Below are 21,159 nucleotides of genomic sequence, written 5' to 3' on the forward strand. Positions count from 1 at the left end.
TGGTAAATACATTGTAGAGCGTAGGAGACACACAGGACCTCTGAGGAACCCCGCAGGTAACTGGAGTGGGTGCAGCGGCAGCTGAGGGTGCAAAGACCCTCATGGATCTGTTATTGAAGAAGTACTCAATCCAAGCGTTTGCTTGATCGGAGAAGAGCACAGCAGATGAGAGGTGTTTACATAGGATTTTATGATTCACCAGGTCAAATGCCGCTGATAAATTGAGTAGAAGAAGCAGGGACAATTTTCCCTTATCTTTAAGAGTCTGTATTTGAGACATGAGGTCAATAAATGCTGTTTCAGTCCCATGTTTGGGTCTGTATCCAGATTGTCTGAGGCCTCGTAAGTTGTTGGATTCAGGATGTTGCTGTATCTGCAGATAGGCTGCTCGGTTCAGTATTTTTAACAGGAAGGGTACAGTCGTAATGGATCTGTAGTTGGATGGATTGTTCGGGTGTGAGGATGGCTTTTTTAGAAGCGGTAGTACCCAGGCATCTTTCAGATTGTTGGGTACTATACTGGATTTGAATGAGGAATTAATGACAGATGTGATGAAGAGAGCTAGTTCCTTCACAGCCTCCTTGATAAGGGGTGCAGGACATGTGTCTCCCTGACAATTAGAAGGTTTAAGCTTAAGGATGATAGTCTCCACCTTTTTGATGGAGAGAGGTGTCAAGTTAAATTGGGGCTGCACCTTCCTGGCGAGGGAAGGTAGATGTGGAGAAGGCTCCACATTAGTGATGAGCGTTTTTTTAGTTTCTATTTTGATTTGGAGCATAGGAATTTAGTCTTGGAGTGCATTCTGGATATTGCTGCACCACAGAATGTCTTTGTTGCAAGTGTCAGGAGGTGGGGCGGGTGAGTCTAGCTCCTTCAAAATATTGAAGAGCTCCTTTGTGTTAGACTTAGCTTTGGTTATACAATCGTTATAGTTATCTTTTTTGGCTTGGACAATGGCAACCTTGTAATTGAAGGAAGCTGCAGTGATTTGTCCTTGTTTGCTTGGGACGGGGTGCTCTTCCATAAGACCTCAGTGGTTATTTTTAATTTCCTGAGAGCTTTAAGATGTGGGGTGTACCACTGTGGGGTGTACCACGTGTTGAGATGTGCTCTGGGTTTGGATTTGCGTAGTTTGAGTGATGCTAGAGTGTTAATCGCTTTAAGGATCGTGTGATTATACAGGTCAACTAGACTAATCGCCATCATCAAGCTATTTGATTGCATCACTCCCATTCTTAATTTTTACTGGCTGCAGATCCCAGTCCAGTCTTTTTTTAAAACAGCATGTATTATATTCAACATTATATTAAATCAATGGCTTAATTTTATGGCTTAAAGGCAAGTCATTTTTGGGGCAACTGGAATTCCAGAAGCTTCTCCTTTGTTGAACTGCAAAATAACAAATGTTGGGAAGGAAATCCACAAAAAAGCCTTCTCCTTTTATGAATCAATATTGTCAAACAATATCCCATGAGACATCTGTACAGCCCGAGCAATATTAACATTTAGTTAAAAATTGAGTACCTTGTTGTTCAATTCCTGTTGAAGTGCTAAGGAACTTTAAGCACCTAAGCCTGTTTGATAGCAGTGAGGTGTCCAACTGTAAATAGTTTAGAAATGTGACAAGTCATAAAGGACTACTATTTCCTAGCTAGGTTTCTGCTACATAAACAGCATACACAACCTTGTTTTTATGTTTGCATACCCTAGCACGCAAACCATTGCCCAAACGTGTCAACCAAGCCAGGGACTCTAAGTTAATAGTGTGAACGTCATAAATCACCTTCCTCACCCGTTATCCCATGTTTAATGGTATTCAATCATCTTTATATGTCACTATGTTCACATGCATAATAAGGTTGGGACTGTTAACCTGGGTGTCAAGCAATTTAGTACCATTATGTCCTGAGAGAGTGGGGTTGCAAACCCCATTGGCCAATTTCTGGGCCATACAAGCTGGTATTGCTCAGGAATTCTGTATGGCCCGGATATATTCCCCCAGTGCCGCTGGCTGACTGCAGGGCTCTTGGTGCATCACTCCCGTGAATAGATGGCTCACCGTGCAGAGATCCCTGCTCCGGAGCAGTGACACAGCTGTCAGTGCTGTGCTTCTTTGGTGAGAGGGAGCACCAAGAGCCCTACTGCCAGTGCTGCAAGGCTCTTAGTGTGGTGCCCCCTCATCACATAAGAGTTGCTTTGAGTGCCCTGACACCATTACTGCTCCACACCTTGCCTCAGTAGATATGGTCAGTTCCCAGCAACCACTTGTTATTTGTTTACCCCCCCCATTACTCCCGGCACATAATAACTTTATAAACCATGCCCATGGGCCATACCAGGAGTTATGGACCCCTCTCTTCTCTGTCTTCAGGGTCCATAACCATGGTACAACCCTCTGGCTAGGTCTATAAAGCTTAATTATTGCTGACCCTCACAGGCACTAATGCTAAATAACTGTTGTATGTTTTTGTTTAAACAACACAATAAGGCAACAAATTACATACCACTCATGAGTTCTGAATTAAAAGGTACTGTATGACAGACACCTTTGTTGTAATGGAGAGAAGAGTTGTCAGCAAAATCGACCATAATAGCCTGCAAATATATCATGAGTAATTATCAGGTACTGAATTTGTTTTCTTTCTGTTTTTCAGTGATGTGATGAGTTTAGGAATCACACTGGTCGGTCATCAAAAGAAAATCACGAGCAGTATTCAGACTATGAGAGCACAAATGTTACATTTACATGGCACAGGCATCCAAGTGTGATAGACTGTTCTCCCTCATGAGGGAGGTGACTAATTTAGAGACAATAGCACTGGCCTTCAATACACATGAACTGCTGCTACAAGACACTTGATTTCCTGGGTCCTCCTCACTACTGCCCCAGTGGATACAAGATCGACAAGATCTACAAGCACCTCCAGACTTGAACTCCTAAGTGCCACCAGATGATGCAAGACAGGACAACGTGATCCACCAGTTGTAGCAATGATACACAGCAGTGACCGTAGAAACAAAGTACTACCTGAAAAAAAAACACCACAAACGAACACCTTTTGCTCTCAAACCTCCTTTTTATCCAGTGGACTTTTAAATAATATACTGTACATAAAGATTTTAAAAGATATATTTGTCAGATAAAGTCATGATATTGTTAATTTCAGCAAAATATGTTCCTTGAATCTGTGATTTTTGAATGTTTTTTCTCATTTGTGTTTATTCTACATAAGGGCATCCTTTTAGTAAGCTGTTTATATCTTTGGAAGTTTTTAGTGCTTATTACGTGACATATTGCTTTGCTGGGATCCTTTAAAAAAAATATTGAGTTTTCTGCTTAAAGCGCATGACTGAAAATGTGTTTTCATGAGACTATGGGTATCCCATTTCGTGCCATTTTTTCTTTTAAGTCCATGCTATTTTCACGCCATGCATTTTTGCCAGGAAGTCCAGAAATTGCAGGTTGCCAAGAGACAATATTTTTGAAAACTTTTGTACTGTTTCAATTGCATTATATCCTGAGAAACAAAAGCAATAACGATCCCCAATTTGTCCCAAGGCACCTACAACTCATCGTCCACGATTCAAAGGATGCTTTTCACAACACAACTGAAGAAGAAGCACTCCAGTTGCAAATTGACTTTTTGGAGAAAAAAAAAACGAACAAGACATTTTTCGTAATTGGAGAGCGAAGGGAGTGTCACTGGTATAAGATTGGATTAACCAGGGTTATCCATACACCTCATCTGAGCACACAGAGTTTGGTTTTCTTGAATGTAATACGTAGAAAAATGTGAGTTTAATAGCTGGCATATATTTTCTATGAGATAAAGTGGAATGCCGCCCAACCGTTAGTGCAGGACTTTAGGTTTTATATTAGAACTGCAGAGCATGATGCAAAGGGTTGCTTGGAGTTTTCATGTTTCTTTATAAGCGTTTGCCCCTGGGACGTTCACATGTAACTGCAGTATACATAGCCTCCTCCAGTTTGACACCAGTTTCTAGCTATCTAGTGAAATAGAAGGATTTCTGGGTTCAGGTGATTCGTCCGTATTATGAGTGATAAAGGCCTGAATCTTCACATTTTGCAGTTCAGAATATTTAGTAAAAATACAATAGCAATGCCGTCTTGGCGTTCTGCTTGCAAGCTATCAGCTAAAAGTGAGAATGGCTTAGTACACTAGAAAAGCCAGATCTGCATACTTTTGAAAATTGGTAACACGTTACAATCGGCATGGGGGAAATCTCTGACACGATGAAAGATTTTTCATGATTTTCAAACTTCAGACAGTGGAGCAGGATATTTTGTATGCTAATGTTCACACATTTTACATAATGTGGTCAGAGCCACTGGCCTATGGAAACTGGGCATTTTAACGGAATCCTTCTAAATACAGGGAAAACGGGAAGTAAGGCCTAGCCTTTCTACTTTTGCATATATTTTGTGCTGATCTACCAGACACTCTTAATAAGCAATAAAATGTGTGTCATGATAGATATTATAGACCGGCCCATTATGTTTACATCGTGAGATAAATGCTTTTAAAAAGTATGAAAACCATGAGCTATCCTAGAAGTGAACCGCTGTACTTCCAAAGAGGATTGGGCTGTTTATATCAATTTTGATAGCGAAAGATCCCAGGGATCGGTCATTAATTGGGCTTGTTTGATAATGTGGGAATCCACAATAATTGTAAATGTTCCTCTGTAAAGCTTGTACATTTTATTTATACTGTCTCGTTTTGTACACACATTTCTCTGTGGTGAGCTCTGAATACATTGAAAATGCACTATATTTTTCTATTTTACTTGCAGAGCATCACAAAAGAACATGTATTTTCAGTGCTACATGACGTATTTTCCCACATTTAGGACCAAAGATGGCTACAGGAAATTCAAATGGATATTTTAGTTTCTTTGCTTTTCTTTTTATCCCTTTTGATCACTGCACATTATTATATTTGACATTTTATTTATTTGTTTGTTTAGAAGATCTGTGGGGTTTCACAGACAAAGCATTTTTCCCTTTTAAAGAAAATCTGTGCATTTAATTAGCGCATTGCCATGACATAGACACTTCCATTTGTAATCTTTGTAATAGACTGTAAATATATTTTTGGATCTATAACTTTTGGCATTTCAGTTGCATCTTTTAGTGTTTGTCTCATTGCTTTATGGATGGTCTCCACTGCACTGCTCAAGTGTCCACTTAGATGGCATTCTGCAATCCACCGCAGATTCTTGCAAAATTACACAAGGACATGCACTTTTGTTCTGTATGATTAATTTTTTCTTCTGCATTTGAAATGGAGAACTGGAGACTCCAGTTTGGGTGTGGAGCATGTAATTTATGATTCTCATTGTAAGTGTTGCAGACCAGAATCTAATTATTAATCCTGCAATCTATCCTGAAGGTATAGGATCTGAAATCTGCGTTCATGACTGTATTCGGACAATTCCCCCATTGTGTCACCGCTTCATACATTTTAGAAATAGTTTCTGTCGCATTTTCAATTTTTAATAAGTGTTGTGATAAAATAACTATTTTGTTCCTGCAGCAAATAGTATAGTTTAATAGACACAAATCCTAACAAATGTGAACAGAGCATGTGCAAAGCATTCCTTAACTTAAGAAGGAGCTACATTTCTTAGCTGTTAAGGAACCATTATCTTCAGATATTCCTTTTACCCCAATTTAGTAACTGACATCTCAGCCACGCTCTTCTCAGATCCAAACCACGAGCTGTCAAAATAGGTATAGATGGTTCAACGTTACACACATTTTGATAGTTTAAAATACTTAAGATGTTAGGGTGAGGGTTGTGAAAAATTAAATGAGCACCAAACCCAGTAAGCATCATGTAGTTAGGGATTCAATCATACAAAACGTTTTCCACGGACCTATATGTTAGTTATAAATATTAGTTCCCAAAATGCTGTTTGATTCTATGCAATGCAGGCTGAACCCATCACTGGTGTTATCTGTCTCCCTCACCCTTCTCAGAGGGGTACTTCAAAAGAGCATAAGAGAAGTGTAAAAGACTGTCCATCTTGGAATGATATCCTTAAATCAGAAAATAAAGTATAGGTTTATTTTAGGTTTTGATTATGTGTTTTTCTCAGTAAAACAAGTGTAACTTTTTTTATCACTACATTATATGCAGAAAGTGATCATTGGAAATTAACATTGTACAAATGTAACAGTGGTTTACAATACTAGTATAATTAACATTTCTTTATTTTTAATAACTACTTTTGGAGAAAAAATCGTACAGCTACCCCTCAGCATACCTGTATTTCCTTGTTGGTCACACATCTGTCAGCAACAGCTGTGGTTATTCCCGAATATGTACACCCGTGTGCACTCTCACCCAAGTAGAAAGAGACCAGACTGCAGAGAGAGAGAGAGAGAGAGAGAGAGGGATTGTTTGTGTGTGCCAGATCAGTTTTGATATGGTAGGTGTGAGGATGCCTTGCTGAGTCAGGATCTGCACACAGGTCACAGCCAAGTAAATCAGGGAACACACTATGGAGAGTGTGTTACTTGGTTGGTGTTGCTGGGTCAAGTATATAATTCACCTCACTAGGCCTGAAAGGCTGTAGTGTCCTGTTGAAATATTTATTGTCTTTAGTTATGCATTCATTTAGGGTAACATTCATAATCTAATATCCATGATATGATATGATATGATATGGCATTTGTAACACGCCTATACACAAGTGTTTCAAGGCGCAACGAGGCAGGGAGGGGGGGACAAGGGGAAGACAGACAACGATCCTACCTGGCCAGGTGTCATTCAGATCGCGCAAGTGCATGGGTGGAGGGAAAAGGAAAAGTGCAAGGGCAAAAGGAGGGGGGAAAGTGCAGTACAGGGTAAGTAGAACAACAAATAAATACTACGGCCAGCTGGTGGCAAGTGCAAGGTAAGTGCAGACAAGTGCTGGGAAGGGGGGCTGTAGGGATACAGAGACAGTCCCGAAGTGCAGGGGTTGGCAGGGAGGCAGTGCAAGTGGAGAGTGTCTGGGCCAAGGACCGAGATCAGTGAGAGTGGCCCAGTTGCTGATTCAGTGCAGTTTCAGTCAAGAATTTAGCAGGGGAGAGGGGGAGAGAAAGCAGAAGCAAAGAGGAAGGTTTTGAGGTGCTTCCGGAACCAGAGATGGTTCTCCTCAAGTTTCAGGGAGGCAGGAAGGCTCTTCCACAGGGAGGCCCCTGCCGCGGAGAGAGATCGACCCCCAACTCGTTGCTTGGAGAAGCGGCTGACCCTGAGGGAGTTGGAGACGGATGAGCGAAGAGCTCGAGAAGGAAGATATTTAGGAAGAGAGAGTTGAAGGTATTTAGGCCCCAGGCCCCAGAAGGCCTTGTGGATGATGCAGAGGGTTTTGAACTTAATCCTCGCAGCCAATGGGAGCCAGTGTAGAGATTTCAGTCCTGGAGAGATACGGTCCCTGGGCTTGAGGCCAAGGACAAGTCTCGCAGGCCTGTTCTGGATAAATTGCAGAGGGCGGAGAGTAGAGGCAGGCAGATTAAGATAGAGGCTGTTACAGTAGTCCAGCTTCGAAAGAACCAGGTCTTGGGAGACAGTGAGCTTCTGGGGGAAGCAGAGGAGAGGAAAGGAAGAATACCTCAGAGGAGGTGCAGATGGTAGTATTACTTCTTAGAGACGTCAGATATGTGAGGAGAGAAGGAGAGTGTGGAGTTGAAGATGACCCCAAGGTTTTTTGCCTTGCAGTTAGGAGCAGGAAGAGGGCCAACAGAGGCCGACCAGAGAGCTGCAGGGAAGGAGGGAGTGGGTGTGCCGATGAGTAGAATCTCAGTCTTACTGGCATTAAGGAAGACGTCATTGGCGGCACACCATTCCTGGATAGCAGACAGATGGTCAGAGATGAGGAAAGTAGAGGAGGAGGCCGAGGGTAGCCTGAAAATGAGCAGGGTATCATCCGCAGAGCACTGAAAGTTGGGGCAGAGAGCGGTGATACGGTTGGCAAGGAGTGCCAGATACTGGTTGAACAGCCAGGGAGAGAGGTTAGATCACTGGGGGACACCACATGTAGAGAAAAAAGATGTCAGAGAGGAAGGACCCCAGTTGGACCTCGGAGGGTCAATTGGAGAGGAAAGACGTCAGCCAGGCCAGAGCCTGACCAGTGATACCAAGGTTATCACTGAGACGGTTGAGCAGGATGGCATGGTTGACAGTAGCAAAGGCAGAAGAGAGATCAAGCAAAATGAGAACACACAGAGTGTTGGAGTCAAGGTTCGAGAGCAGGTCCTCACGGATGTTCAGGAGAGCAGTTTCCGTGCTTCTGGCAGCTCTGAAGCCAGACTGATGGTCATGTTTGATATGGCATATAGTATATAGTCACATCCTAAAATTCTAAAATTTGGGTAAATGAACAGATAGTGTATTTTCAAAACTTGAAATGTGATTAAAAAAAATAGTCAACTTAAATAAAGGAGGTCGCCAGCTTTTTGCCAGAGAGGGTCCACAATGTGGTAGTCGCAAATACATTTGGTCAATGAAATAAAGACTTACCTGTCCACATGAATCTCATTGCTTGAATTCACACAAGTAATAAATTCCATAGTCACTTTTTATACTGCTGCACTATAGTTGAGTATCAAGGAAACACGAACAATTAATTGCTAATAAGGTTTGACTCACATAACGGATTTGGCTGCAATATTGCAGACCTTGTACTCTCCCCACCTAGACCCCCGCCCCCGCACCCGTGCACAAGAATGGACATTTTTGGAAAGATCTGGTAAACAAGTTATGAAGTAAACAAAAAAACACTGTTTTGGGCTAGTCCCCATTCATTTTCCCAAAGAGAAAAAGGTCAAACATTTACTCGGGCGCACAACGAAAACTGCTGGATGGAATTGGACCATGTATGAAACAACAATATTATAACATATTTAATCCGTAATGTCACATTTGATGTAATTCTAGGTCTCATCGGTTCTGCCAAGTATGAGGTAATTTGTTACATTAACACCACCAGTGATGTCATATGTGATGTCATCATTGTGGTCAAATGCGATTGCTGAATTTCAGGGGTTGTGTTGCATTACATATGATCACCATAACAGGCTCGTAGCCAAGATTTTCTTCACTGAATTTCAAAGGTTTTGTTGCTAGGTATTTTTCACATTACATCTGATCACCTTAACTCTCTCCTAACTACAGTTCTTTCACTGAATTTCAAGGGTTTTGTTTTACTATAGTTTCTCTGGGGCCCACTAGCCATGGCCTTTAGACCGTGGCCACTGTACATGTTGCACTAATAGGTTTTTTTTGGGGCCCACTAGCCATGCCCTACAGCCATGGGCTTTGCACATGGACAGTGGCCAGGGTCTTTGGCCGTGGAACTGTACATGTTGCACCAAAAGGTTTCTTTGGGGTCCTCTGGCCATGGCCACTGTACATGTTGCACCAATAGGTTTCAGTGGGGCCCACTAGCCATGACCTTTGGCCATGGCCAATGGTTGTGGCCTCTGTACATGTTGCCCCAATGGGTTTCTTTGGGGCACACTAGCCATGCCATTGGGCACAGAGATCCATTACCCCATGCCTAGCAGATGTGATCACTGCAGGTGAAAAATTACTTTTTTTTCACTCTCTCCCTATTCCAGCGATATTCCTCCAATAATGGCAATGAACGACACATATAGCAGCATTGAACTACCCATGCCCATAAGATTTCCTTGTATGTCCCGATAATGCTAGAAAATCCCCAAATCTTCTCTGTTCTCACAGGCAATCACCAAGTTCCCCCTCCTCTTTCCATTGTCCCTCGAATACAGTCAATTGTTTTTTTCCACGGTGGTCCTCTCCTGGCCAATAACCCCTACCACTGTTTTGTTTGTGTGACTTATTTTCATTCTCTTAGGTGAACTTTTTTGAATTTCAAGGATTGTGTTGCATTACATCTGATCATCTTAACGCTCTTAACACATAGTTTCTCACTGCATTTTAAGGGTTTTGCTATACCTTAGTTTCCTCGGCACCCACTAGCTATATGTTTTAGCAATAGTTTTCTTTTGGGTCCACTAGCGTTGGCCTTCAAGCCAAGGCCAGTTGCCACGGCCCAAATGTGTTGCTTAGTTTCTTGAGGTCTCACTAGCTATGGGCTTTGGCTGTGTCCTCTGGGTGTGTTGCACCAATATCTTTCTTTGGCTGTCTCCTCTGGGTGTGTTGCACCAATATCTTTCTTTTGGGCCCACTAGCCATGGCCACTGGCCATTTCGAACCATTAATTTGTTATCAAACACACATTGCCCCATGCCCAGTAGATGAAGACCCTGCAGATCTTAACCCTTTTTGTTTTACTTACCTCTTATTCCTACGAGAATTTCATAGTAATAATTTCTAATAACAGAAATTCCTGGAGTAAAGAACCGCGATAGCATGAAAAATTGCTCGGAATTAAAAAGTCTTCCAAATCCTCACAGGCACTCAACATGTGTCCCCCTTTTTTCCAGATCCCCGCACTCCACTCAATTGCCTCTTCCTTCCCTAACCGTCTCTCATTACCCACTATCACTCATCACTTCGTGTGACGCAAATATTTTTCTGAGTGCATCTTGCGGTGCTGCCGGTGTAATCTCGTGAAATTCTGACGGTCGTCCCCTGATAAACCAAACATTTTCTACCCGGAACTGGCTCCCCAACTCACCCCAAATGTTTAACTTCACATGGTGTCTTCTTCCCCACTCCCAACCTCTCGCCTGATGTGATTGCTATTGGTATTTATGTAGTGCCTTTGGCCAGGACATTTAAGTGCTGTGGTTCAAAACAATCAACGTTCCCATAGGAGTGGCTACATAAACAGAAGAGGTTTGAATCTCTTTCTAAAGTTAAGAACGTTATTAGAATCAGTAAGGTCATAGGGCAGTTCATTCCAAACTTTGATTGCATCCTTGTTACTCCTCCAAATGGCATTTTGAGTTTTTTCATTTGCTGCTTCTCACGATAATATCACAGGTATCACTTGCATCTAGTAAAACAAAGAAAAGGGAAAATGTTTGTTTCTGAAAAACCTCTCAGCTTCTCTGCTGCAAAACACCAAGACCGATATATATACAAAGTACCCCCATGTCTCAGTCACACATTTTACTAACTACTGGATGGATTTACCCCAAACCAGTCAACGAAATTAAGTCAATGCCTTGTGCCTAAGTTGTTGCTACGGCTTTTCAAAATCCATCACGCAAGTCAACGGTTATTAGCCTCTCTCAACCTCTATGCTGAAATGCACCAAGTCCAAAATAAAGGTTTTAAGGTGCAGGAGGCACCCTGTTCTCTGTCAAATATGGTTAAAACTACTGGATGGGTTTACCTCAAATGAGTCAACAAAATTAAGTCAACGCTTTGTGCCCAAATTGTTTCTTATTTGGTGCAAATCTGGCAAGCGGGTTTCACGCTATGGCTGTTCAAAAACTGAAATCAGCATTATTTTATTAATGAATTGTTCCCAATACTTCAAGTTTAGTGGGGCAGATTACAAACCTTTTGTTTGGAAAATGTCATCAAAATCCATCCAGCAAGCCTCTCATCCTCTCTGCTCCAAAGCACCATGGGAGATATGGCTATATTTTTAGGAGAAGGGGGTGCCCCTCGTCTCTGTCAAATATTTCAACAACTACTGGAAATAACCCCATATCCTTCCCAGAACTCGAGTCGACACTCCGTGCCCAAGTTGCTTCGTTCCAGTTCCATCCAACGGTTTTTGCTGTGCACTTCACAGAAATGTTGACTTTTTCTGTATGAGAAAATGAATTGCAGTAGGCCGAAAATAGGGTTTGTTTGCTTTCTTAATAACTGTTCATTTTTTTAATTAATCTCTCCCCGAATGTACTGTATGGAGGCGCACAGTTTGAAGACGCACATGACAAACATTTTGTTTGAAAAATATCAGCCAAATTCATCATGCAAGTGAAAGGTTATTAGCAATTCAATTTTCTGGTTTCTTATGGAACTTGATACTCGCCTTAACTATAGTGTGGCAGCCGCCACAGTATATGGTGGAGGTTATCACAGTATAGTTAAGCTGAGTATTGAGATGCATAGGAAACCCCAAAAATGTATTGTTAATAACTTTTGACTCGCATGACGGATTTAGCTGTAATTTTGCAAACTATACGTTTCTCATGCCACATCCTGCATCCCCCCAGACTTGAAATGTTGGGAAAGATCTGTTAAAAAAATAGAAAAGTTATTAAGAAACAAATAAAAACTTTTTCAACGTAGTTCCCCATTTGTTCCAGCGCACAGCCAAAACTGCTCGACGGAGTTGGACCAGGTACGAAACAACTTGGGTACGTTGCATTGACTCAATTTCCTGGGACGAGAGGTCTGCATTTTTTCCATCCAGTCGTTTTTAAAATATGTGATGGGGAAGGGAGTGCCCCCTTCTCCTAAAATTATAGCTATAGCTATATTTCCCATGGTGCTCTGCAGCAGAGAGGCTGACAGCCTTTTCAGAAATTAAAAAGCAGCTATTTTTTAGTATAATGGATGGATTTGGAGGACATTTTCAAAACAGATTTGTCAAAAGCATACTCAAACTCAACATTTTGGGAACAAAACCTTATAAAATTAAAAAGTTATTAAGAAAACAACACAGTTTCACAGTTTTCAGCCCATTCATTTTTTAGTGGAGAAAAAGTGCAGTAGCGTGAATACCGCTGGGCAGATTTGGACCAAATAAGAAACAACTTGGGCACAAAGCATGGACTTACATTCCTTGACTGGTTTGCAGGACATCATTTGGGGGTCACAGCTGCAACCCCTGAGGTCTCCCTTGCTACGAATAAACAAAGGTTCATTTTTTTTCTTATTGTAAGCTCCTCGGCTGTGGCCAGCACCATGTGGCTCTTTGTTTCTGGATTGGCTGGCTTTTTTGTCCAGGCTGCTTAAAAAAACAAGGGGTTCCAAAAGTGTCACACTTTGAGCAGTGGCCCTAAATAAGAACGAATAGGAATAAGGAATAACAAATAATTTGTCTTTCTGGAATTCTATGCAATAATTGCTAGACTAATTAAAGGTTTATTTCAGGCACACTTCAGGGGGCAAGTCACTGATTTAGTCTGTTCTTAAACTCCTCAACTCTGCCTTTCATCCTTCTGAGGTCGATAAATGAGTACCAACACAGGCTGGGTGTATATTTGTTCTATATAAAGCGATTAAGCATAAGTGCTATATAATAACACACCATTATCATTTGGCCTTAGACGTCTGCATGCATTCACAATAATTTGGTAATATGGTCCGGTTTAGGTCGAAATTACATTTTAAAAAAATGATCGCATTGGCCAAAAGCTCTAAAAATGCTACCACCAAAGGTTCGAACACCAAAAGTTTGAACCTTTGGTGGTAGCATTGAAAAAAAAAACAGGAGCTGCAGGGGTGTCCCCCGCATTGCCCCGCTCACTATACTTCATGGTATAGTGAGCGAGGGTTGCGGGGGACACCCCGCAGCCTTCCGTTACAAAAAAAAGAAAAGAAAAGGACCCTGCAGCACCGGTTCCCGATCACGGAAGTGAGGGTGTGCTGAGGGTGTGGGTGGGGGAGTGTGTTGTGGGTGTGTTGTGTGTGGGTGTGAGAATGTATGTGTGTTCGCATGAGAAAGGTGCAAACATTTGGTAGTTTGCACCTTTCTCATGCGAACGATTTGCCCGCTGTACTTTCAGCCACGGGCAAATCACTCGGATTCCTATGGTCCTATACACAATGATAATAACGATACAGATGGTGATCCATTCTTGTATGAAATGTATGTCACATTATAGTGATATTCTACCCATATTTTTTGTAGTGTACTTAGGAACAATGCTAGTGATGCCTTTCTGTTTTGTCAAGGGGTGAAAGGTTGTGTTCCATCACTTCTCATGATGCCACTCAGGGTTGGTCATGGTCAAAGGTCAATGGTCATGTGATGTCACTTTCGCTACCCCAGGCATTTTGTTGAAATTACATCCCTGCTGTTTTGGGGTAAATCCATCTAGTAGTTTATAAAATATTCGACAGAGAAGGGGGGCCCCCTTGCACCTTAAAACCTTTATATGGGTGTTGGTGCTTTTACAGCAGAGAGGCAGAGCGAGGCTGAACACATTTGACTTACTGGATGGATTTGGATGAAATTTTACAAAACAAAAGTTTGCCAAGAGCCCCACGAAACTGCACATTTTGGGAACAATTCAGTAGTAAATTAAAAAGTTGTTAAGAAAACATTAAAATGCTGAATTCAGTCTACTCGCATTTATTTTCCCATGGATATAAATTTCTGTTTTTGAACAGGCATTGCGTGAAAACCACTTGCCAGATTTTTACCTTGACTGGTAAGGGGTAAATCCAGAAGATTTTAAAATATTCAACAGAGAACGGGGTGCCCCTGCCCCTTCAAACCTTTATATCGGTCTTGGTGCTTTATAGCAGAGAGGCTGAGAGAGGTCAATAACCATTGACTTGCTGAATGGATTTGGAGGACATGTTCTAAACCAAGGCTTTGTCAAGAGCCCCCCAAACTGGACATTTTGGGAACAATTCATCAAAAAAGGAAAATGTTATTAAGAAAGCATAAATATGCAGGTTTCAGCCAACTCCCATTCGTTTTCCCACAGAGAAAAATTCCAGTTTTTGAAAAGTCGTATCGTAAAAACCGCTTGGAAATATTGAATCAAATATGAAACTATTTGAGCAAAAAGGTTAAACTTAATTTCCTTGACTAGTTCGGGGTAAATCCATCTAGTAGTTTAAAAAAATGTCTACAGAGAACGGAGTGGCCCCTGCTCCTTAAAACCTTTATATCGGTTTATATCGGTTTTAGTGCTTTGCAGCAGAAGGGCTGACAGAGGCTAATTCAATTTAATGGAGAGATCTGGTTTTTTTTCACCATCCCGTAGTTGTTAAATATTTGACAGAGAAGGGGGTGCCCCCTTCTCCCAGAATTATAACTAAATATGTGTCCCAAAATGCATCACCGAGACTTTTCAGGAATGAAAAAGACACCCTTTACTTATTTTTTGCTCAATGAGAGAGATTACAGCGGTTGTGGGGATTTAAATTTTTTAAAAGATAGAGTTAAAAAAAGGAGATTAAGACCAAAAAAAGAGGAATTTTACAGCTACATTGAGGTGGATGGTAATGTGCATAGCCGAAGGCTGTGGCTATTGGGTTACTTTAAGGAACCAATGGGGCAATAGGGAAAGTGGCCACAGCAAAGGCATGGCTAGTGGGCCAGAACAAAATCTAGTAGGCAACATGTAAAGGGGCCACGGCAAAAGGTCATAACTAGTTTCCTCAAAGAAACCTAGTGGTGTGGCCACAGCAGAAGTTAAGCTCGCCATGGCTTCCCACATCCACTACATTTCAAGGGTTTTGTTGCCTCAAATCGGATCCACATAACTACACTTGAACTAAAGTATTTTACAGTGAATATAATATATTCAAGGAAAAAACTTTAGTTGCAGGGATGTAAGGTGAGAACTTAATGCAACAAAACCCCTGAAATTCAGCTAAAGCCACCTTAACTGCGTGCCCCCTGTTGCACAGCATATGACCACAATGATGACATCACATATCACATCACTGATAACAGCACTAATTACATTTTAGAAGAAAAGTAAGGTAGCATTACCTTACTAAAGGCTAGAGCTCTCAGTTGACCCTTGGCAGAGTTGCGGAATTTTTATTCAGATATACAATCAAGTATTAAATATTGATTCAAAAATATGAAATAGTTGTAGTGAATTCTTCAACAAGAAATGTTTTATTCACATTTCTAGGTTTAGTATCGCCAATTCGATTTTCATATAGTGAGGCAACTTCGAAAAACATAGGTAGTTTCATCAGTAAGCACATATGCCAATGCATTTCGGTCTATGACCATCGTCAGGGCCATGCTTTAGTAAATATACCAACAACTAATCATTCATAGAACAATACAGTATTTCAACACAAAACATATATCAATGATTCAAGGATAATGCAAAAACAGATAAAGCACATACCTCCAGGTGGATCCGTGTGAGTGAACAAGGGAGAAAATAAATGGAAAGTATGTCAATATTGTTAAACAACTAACAGGGTAATTCATAGAAATTCGCAGAAAAGTGTTGCAAGCGGCTGGCACAGAGTGTCTGCGTGCGATTGTCTGCGCCAGGCGCGTGCGCCAAAACCGATTTCCGCGCACAGCGTATTCATGGATTTCAGGCTCCCAAACCAGCCGTGGCGCAGAGTATCGCAGCGACCCTGCAGCAGCGCCAGTAACGCCCCCAAGAACGCCATCGCGCAAGGAAAAGCCATCAAAATCGCTAAATCATCGCAAAGGGCTGCGCCAACCCTGGACCAGTTTACAGGGCTGCCAAACAAGGAACGCAAAGTGGGTAACGTTCATATCAGGGGTACGCGGGAAGTATTACATGCGATTAGCCAGGGTACGTGTATGACAGGGGTACGCGTGAAGTTTTACACGCGATTAGCCAGGGTACGTGTATGACAGGGGTACGCGGGAATTATCACACGTGATTTGGCTGGGTACGTGTATGACAGGGGTACGCGTGAAGTTTTACAAGCGATTAGCCAGGGTACGTGTATTACAGGGGTACGCGGGAATTGTCACACGTGATTTGGCTGGGTACGTGTATTACAGGGGTGCGCGGGAATAATCACACGCGATTTGGCTGGGTACGTGTATTACAGGGGTGCGCGGGAATTATCACACGCGATTTGGCTGGGTACGTGTATTACAGGGGTGCGCGGGAAGTTACACATGCAATTAGGCTGGGTGGGTCCTCACAGGTGTTTCCTGTACACCCTCCACGGCCCCTGCAGGCAGCCCACAAAACAGGGGACTACCCTGCACACCTGCTCATGTCTCCCACCCACCACCCCCCCAGCAGTGTGGGGCACCCTCCACCAGGCCCCCACTCATGTCCCCTATCACCCCCAGCCACCATGGGCAGCCCCAACCAGGCTCCCACCCATGTCTACCACCCCCCCACCCCCCACCCACCATGGGCAGCCTCCGCCAGGCCCCCACTCATGTCTCCCACCCACCCCCACCCCCCCAGCAGTGTGGGGCACCCTCCACCAGGCTCCCACCAATGTCTACCACCACCCCCACCCCCCAGCACTGTGGGGCAGCCTCCACCAGGCCCCCACTCATGTCTCCCACCACCCCCACCCCCGAGCCACCATGGGCAGCCCCCACCAGGCCCCCACTCATGTCTCCCACCCCCCAGCAGTGCAGGGGCACCCTCCGCCAGGCCCCCACTCATGTCTCCCACCCACCCCCAGCCACCATGGGCATCCCCCGCCAGGCCCCCACTCAGGTCTCCCACCCACCCCCACCCCCCAGCAGTGCAGGGGCACCCTCCACCAGGCTCCCACCCATGTCTCCCACCACCCCCACCCCCCACCCACCATGGGCAGCCTCCGCCAGGCCCCCACTCATGTCCCCCTGGCCACAGGCCCTGACAATCCTCAAGCATGTGCCTCATGGCCAGCCACCACAGCCCAAAGACACATTACATGTGCCCATGATACTACTCCAATGGAAACAATGTAAATCAACACATGTGTCTCACACACACACAATGGTTGCAAGTGAACCTGAAAACCCATATCATGACATGCATGAAAACAATGAGATGAAACCACACATTGAGGAATGAAAAAATCCAAATAATGTATTAAAAACAACAGCAATGGCAATCAAAATTAACCAAAATACACCAGTAAAAAAATAACAAAATTAAGCTGGCTGTCCCTTTTCAAATCAAAATCAATAAATGATAATCCAAAAAAATATCTTCCAAAGTTCAATTCCATGAAAAAGAAATGAAGGGAAAAAAGAAATAGAAAACCATTGCTCCATGGGAAAAAATATTCATAGTAAAAAAAATATCCAAATCCAAAGTACAACTATGTACAAAGTATTCAGGGTCCATCATCCCAAGAGAGGAAATGAAACCTACCAAAAAACCTATCTAAAATGGAACTATATACAAAAGGTGGAGCAGTGTCCGTCGACTCCAAATAAAAATAAACTATAAAGGAAACCTATCACTAAATAACTATATACAATGGCGGCGGGCCAGTCCAGCGGCTCACTTAGTGGTGTTCCGGGCCAGGGCATCATCGAACTCCTCGTCTATGTCCCGGAGGCGGTCCTGTTCCATGGCCCCGAGGGTCCGCAGGGATGCCGACATGTTCACCTCCAACTCCCTGCGGATTGCCTCGAGGCACTCGCCCCGCCTCAGGGCCCTCCGTATGGAGTTCTCCGCCCTGACCATCGTGAGCCGCGCCTCTTCCGCCCGCCGCCGCTCCGCATCTATGGCGTGGCCCAACCGCTGCCACACGGAAGACACTTCCCGTCCAGGGACCTCCTGCCCTCCGGCCGATGTCTGCCCCTCCGATGTTGTAGGCCCCGAGCTATCGTGGCTCCCACCTACAGCCTCCTGCTGCTGCTGCAGCTGCTGCTGTCCATGTGCCCTGTCCGATGGTGCCTGCACATCCTCCTCCAGCTGGGGTGCAGTCGTTGATGTGGCCACCCCTGCTGGACGTCCGACTCCCGACTGTGGCAGGGATCTGTTGTCCACCAGCCTGGCCGCACGGTCGGAGGCAGCTCCACAGGGCACCCAGGTGACACATGGGTGGGAAGATGGCATGGAGGACGACTGGGGTATAGGGGGTTCTGTGGAGAAGGGGGTTGGAACAAGGTCCAGGAAACGGAGGAATCCAGCCCTGGTGAGCTGTCCCAGTGGGTCAACGCGGTCAACGAGCCATGCGAGAAGACGTGCAGATTTATCATGAAAAGACTGCAGGTCAGCTCGCATGGCCCGTTGACGCAACGCCACCCCACCCTGGACAGGCTCAACCTGGTGCAGGATAGCCACATCTGCAGGGAGAGGAAGGCCAGGTGTTGTAAGCCAATCCTCTCCCTGAGAACGGGTCTGGAGGTAGGCATCCCCGCTGGTGCAAGATGATGCAGTGACAGGAGCAGGGACAGGATTGCACACAGGCACCTCCGCGGCGGCCTGTGCTGCCTCCTGTCCCTGATCCTGCACTGCACCACTAGCACCAGTGGAATCCCCACCTCCAGACCCCGCCACTGTCGCTTGCACAGCCTCCTCCTCCACCAAACCCCCCACCAACCTGGATGACTCCGTGCCATCTTCCTCCATTGGGCCCTGTGGGATCCCAGCTGCCCCTTCTGCCACCGAGGAGTCCAACTCCAACCTCCGCCTCTTGGACCTCCCCTCGGCAGCTGCGGCCTGGGACGCGGCACCGGACTCCTCACTCCCCGACGAGATCACAACCTGGGAGGGGATCCGGGCCTTGCGTCTCCAGCTGGTGGTGCGACCCCTGCCGCTGTGCTCCACAGCACCTTCTCCGCCCTCTTCATCAGTTGACGCTGAAGACAGGGAGAAAGAAAACACAGGCATCAGGGCACTGTAAAATGGACTCGTACACACATGACAGTTATACATGAGTGGCATTGGTAAACCTCAGACATGGCATCACAATCCCCAACACACATGTCATTTCAACTTGCACACATGAGCCATACCATAGCCATAATGCAACAGCCAGCACCATCCATTCACATACAACAGCATGAGCAGCCAAAGGTCATCCACACATCACATGCAACATAGGGAGTACACTACACATGCACACACAACACCAAACTTGCATGCATGTGTACACCTCCGCCAACTGTCGCAGTGTTATGATCGACATCCATGTCACACCTGACAATCATTCCTCCACATCCTGTGCCATGCAAGCCCACACACACAAGCACCATCCATGTGTCACACATGAGACCCCTCGCATGTGTCACCCTCACGGCCCTGTACACCCCCCCTACTTGGCCACATAAAAATACATGTTCAACCTGCACACTCCTGGCACACCACCACACGCACAGCTTACAATCAGTATGCATGTACACTTACCGCTCGACTCCAGACGGGTCTGCTTCTCAAGGACCTGTATGTGGAGCGCTGGGGATATGCGTTCCAGGACCCTCATCTGATCTTCCGACAAGTGGCCCCGGCGCCCCTTAGCATCCGCTGCCTTCAGGAGGCGCCGTGCCTTGTTGAGGGTCCTGGACCTGAAGTCCTCCCAGCGCTTCCTGACACGTTCGTAGTCGCGGACTGCCACCTCCTCCGCGTTGATGGCAGTCACAATGTCCATCCAGATCCGAGTCCGTCCTTCCTTGTCGGCGCGCAACCTTCCGAAGAGGGCATCATACTGCCCCAGGACATGCTCCACCAGGACACCAACTTCGGTGGCAGTGAAGCTGGTGCCCCTCTGCCTCCTTGGCCGGGGGTTGCCACTGGTGCCAGATGTTGCAGTGCCCGACATGGCAACCCCAGAGGCAGGAGTGGGTGGGCAACTGGGTCCTGGGGCTGGGCTGTGGGGCGATGGAAAAGCAGTCGGGAGTCTTCGGTTCCAGCAGGGGTGGTCACAGCAACAGCACCCCTGGCTGATGTGCAGGCAGCAAATGGTAGGGCACGTGGGCAGCAGGCAGTCAGGCAGCAGCAGATGGCAGGTGGGAGCGTGCTCAGGGCTCTGGGGGGCAGTAATTCAGCCTTCTGGGCAGGAGCGTGGTCTTCCGTGTGTGAACGCGTGGCCAGCTTGATACGGAGTGATTTTGCACGTGAAAATCCAACACGTCTGCGTGTAATTCGAGGAAAGGCCCTTAGCGCGTAAACGCGTCAGCACACTGTACATTCATTGGCCCAAAGGCCACCAGCGTATGCGCGTCTATGAAGTCATGTGCACGTTGAATAGGGCATATGTTGGAAATGTTGCGTGTTAAAAAAATGAAAGACACGTCCGAGTGTCAAAGCGTGTAATTGGTGGAAATGGCCTTAGTGCGTACACGCGGAAGTGACAAAGCGTGTAATTGGTGGAAATGGACCTACACGCAGAAGTGACAAAGCGTGTAATTGGTGGAAATGGCCCTACACGCAGAAGTGACAAAGCGTGTAATTGGTGGAAATGGCCTAAGCGCGTACACGCGGAAGTGACAAAGCGTGTAATTGGTGGAAATGGCCCTAGCGCGTACACGCTGGACGTGTGGGCCTGCATAAAAGGTACGTGTAGAACACCATTTCCTTGTACGTGCTTTTCGTGGAGAGCGAGT

General features: G+C 45.0%; 1 protein-coding gene across 7 annotated transcripts in view; it reads left to right on the top strand.

Annotated features, from left to right (window-relative positions):
- The window catches only part of EPHA7 (EPH receptor A7), a 366,507-nt gene extending 361,379 nt beyond the window's left edge, over positions 1-5,128 (top strand). For all 7 annotated transcript variants that reach the window (XM_069606448.1, XM_069606452.1, XM_069606450.1 and 4 more), the window contains one exon: positions 2,655-5,128. In XM_069606448.1, coding sequence (XP_069462549.1) covers positions 2,655-2,769 — 115 coding nt within the window. In that variant the 3' untranslated portion in view covers positions 2,770-5,128. The remainder of the gene's footprint in view (positions 1-2,654) is intronic.
- Positions 5,129-21,159: the final 16,031 nt, after the last annotated feature.

Source organism: Ambystoma mexicanum, chromosome 4p, assembly GCF_040938575.1.
Source record: "Ambystoma mexicanum isolate Mex_15411 chromosome 4p, UKY_AmexF1_1, whole genome shotgun sequence".
In the NCBI taxonomy this organism is placed as follows: Eukaryota; Metazoa; Chordata; class Amphibia; order Caudata; family Ambystomatidae; genus Ambystoma; species Ambystoma mexicanum.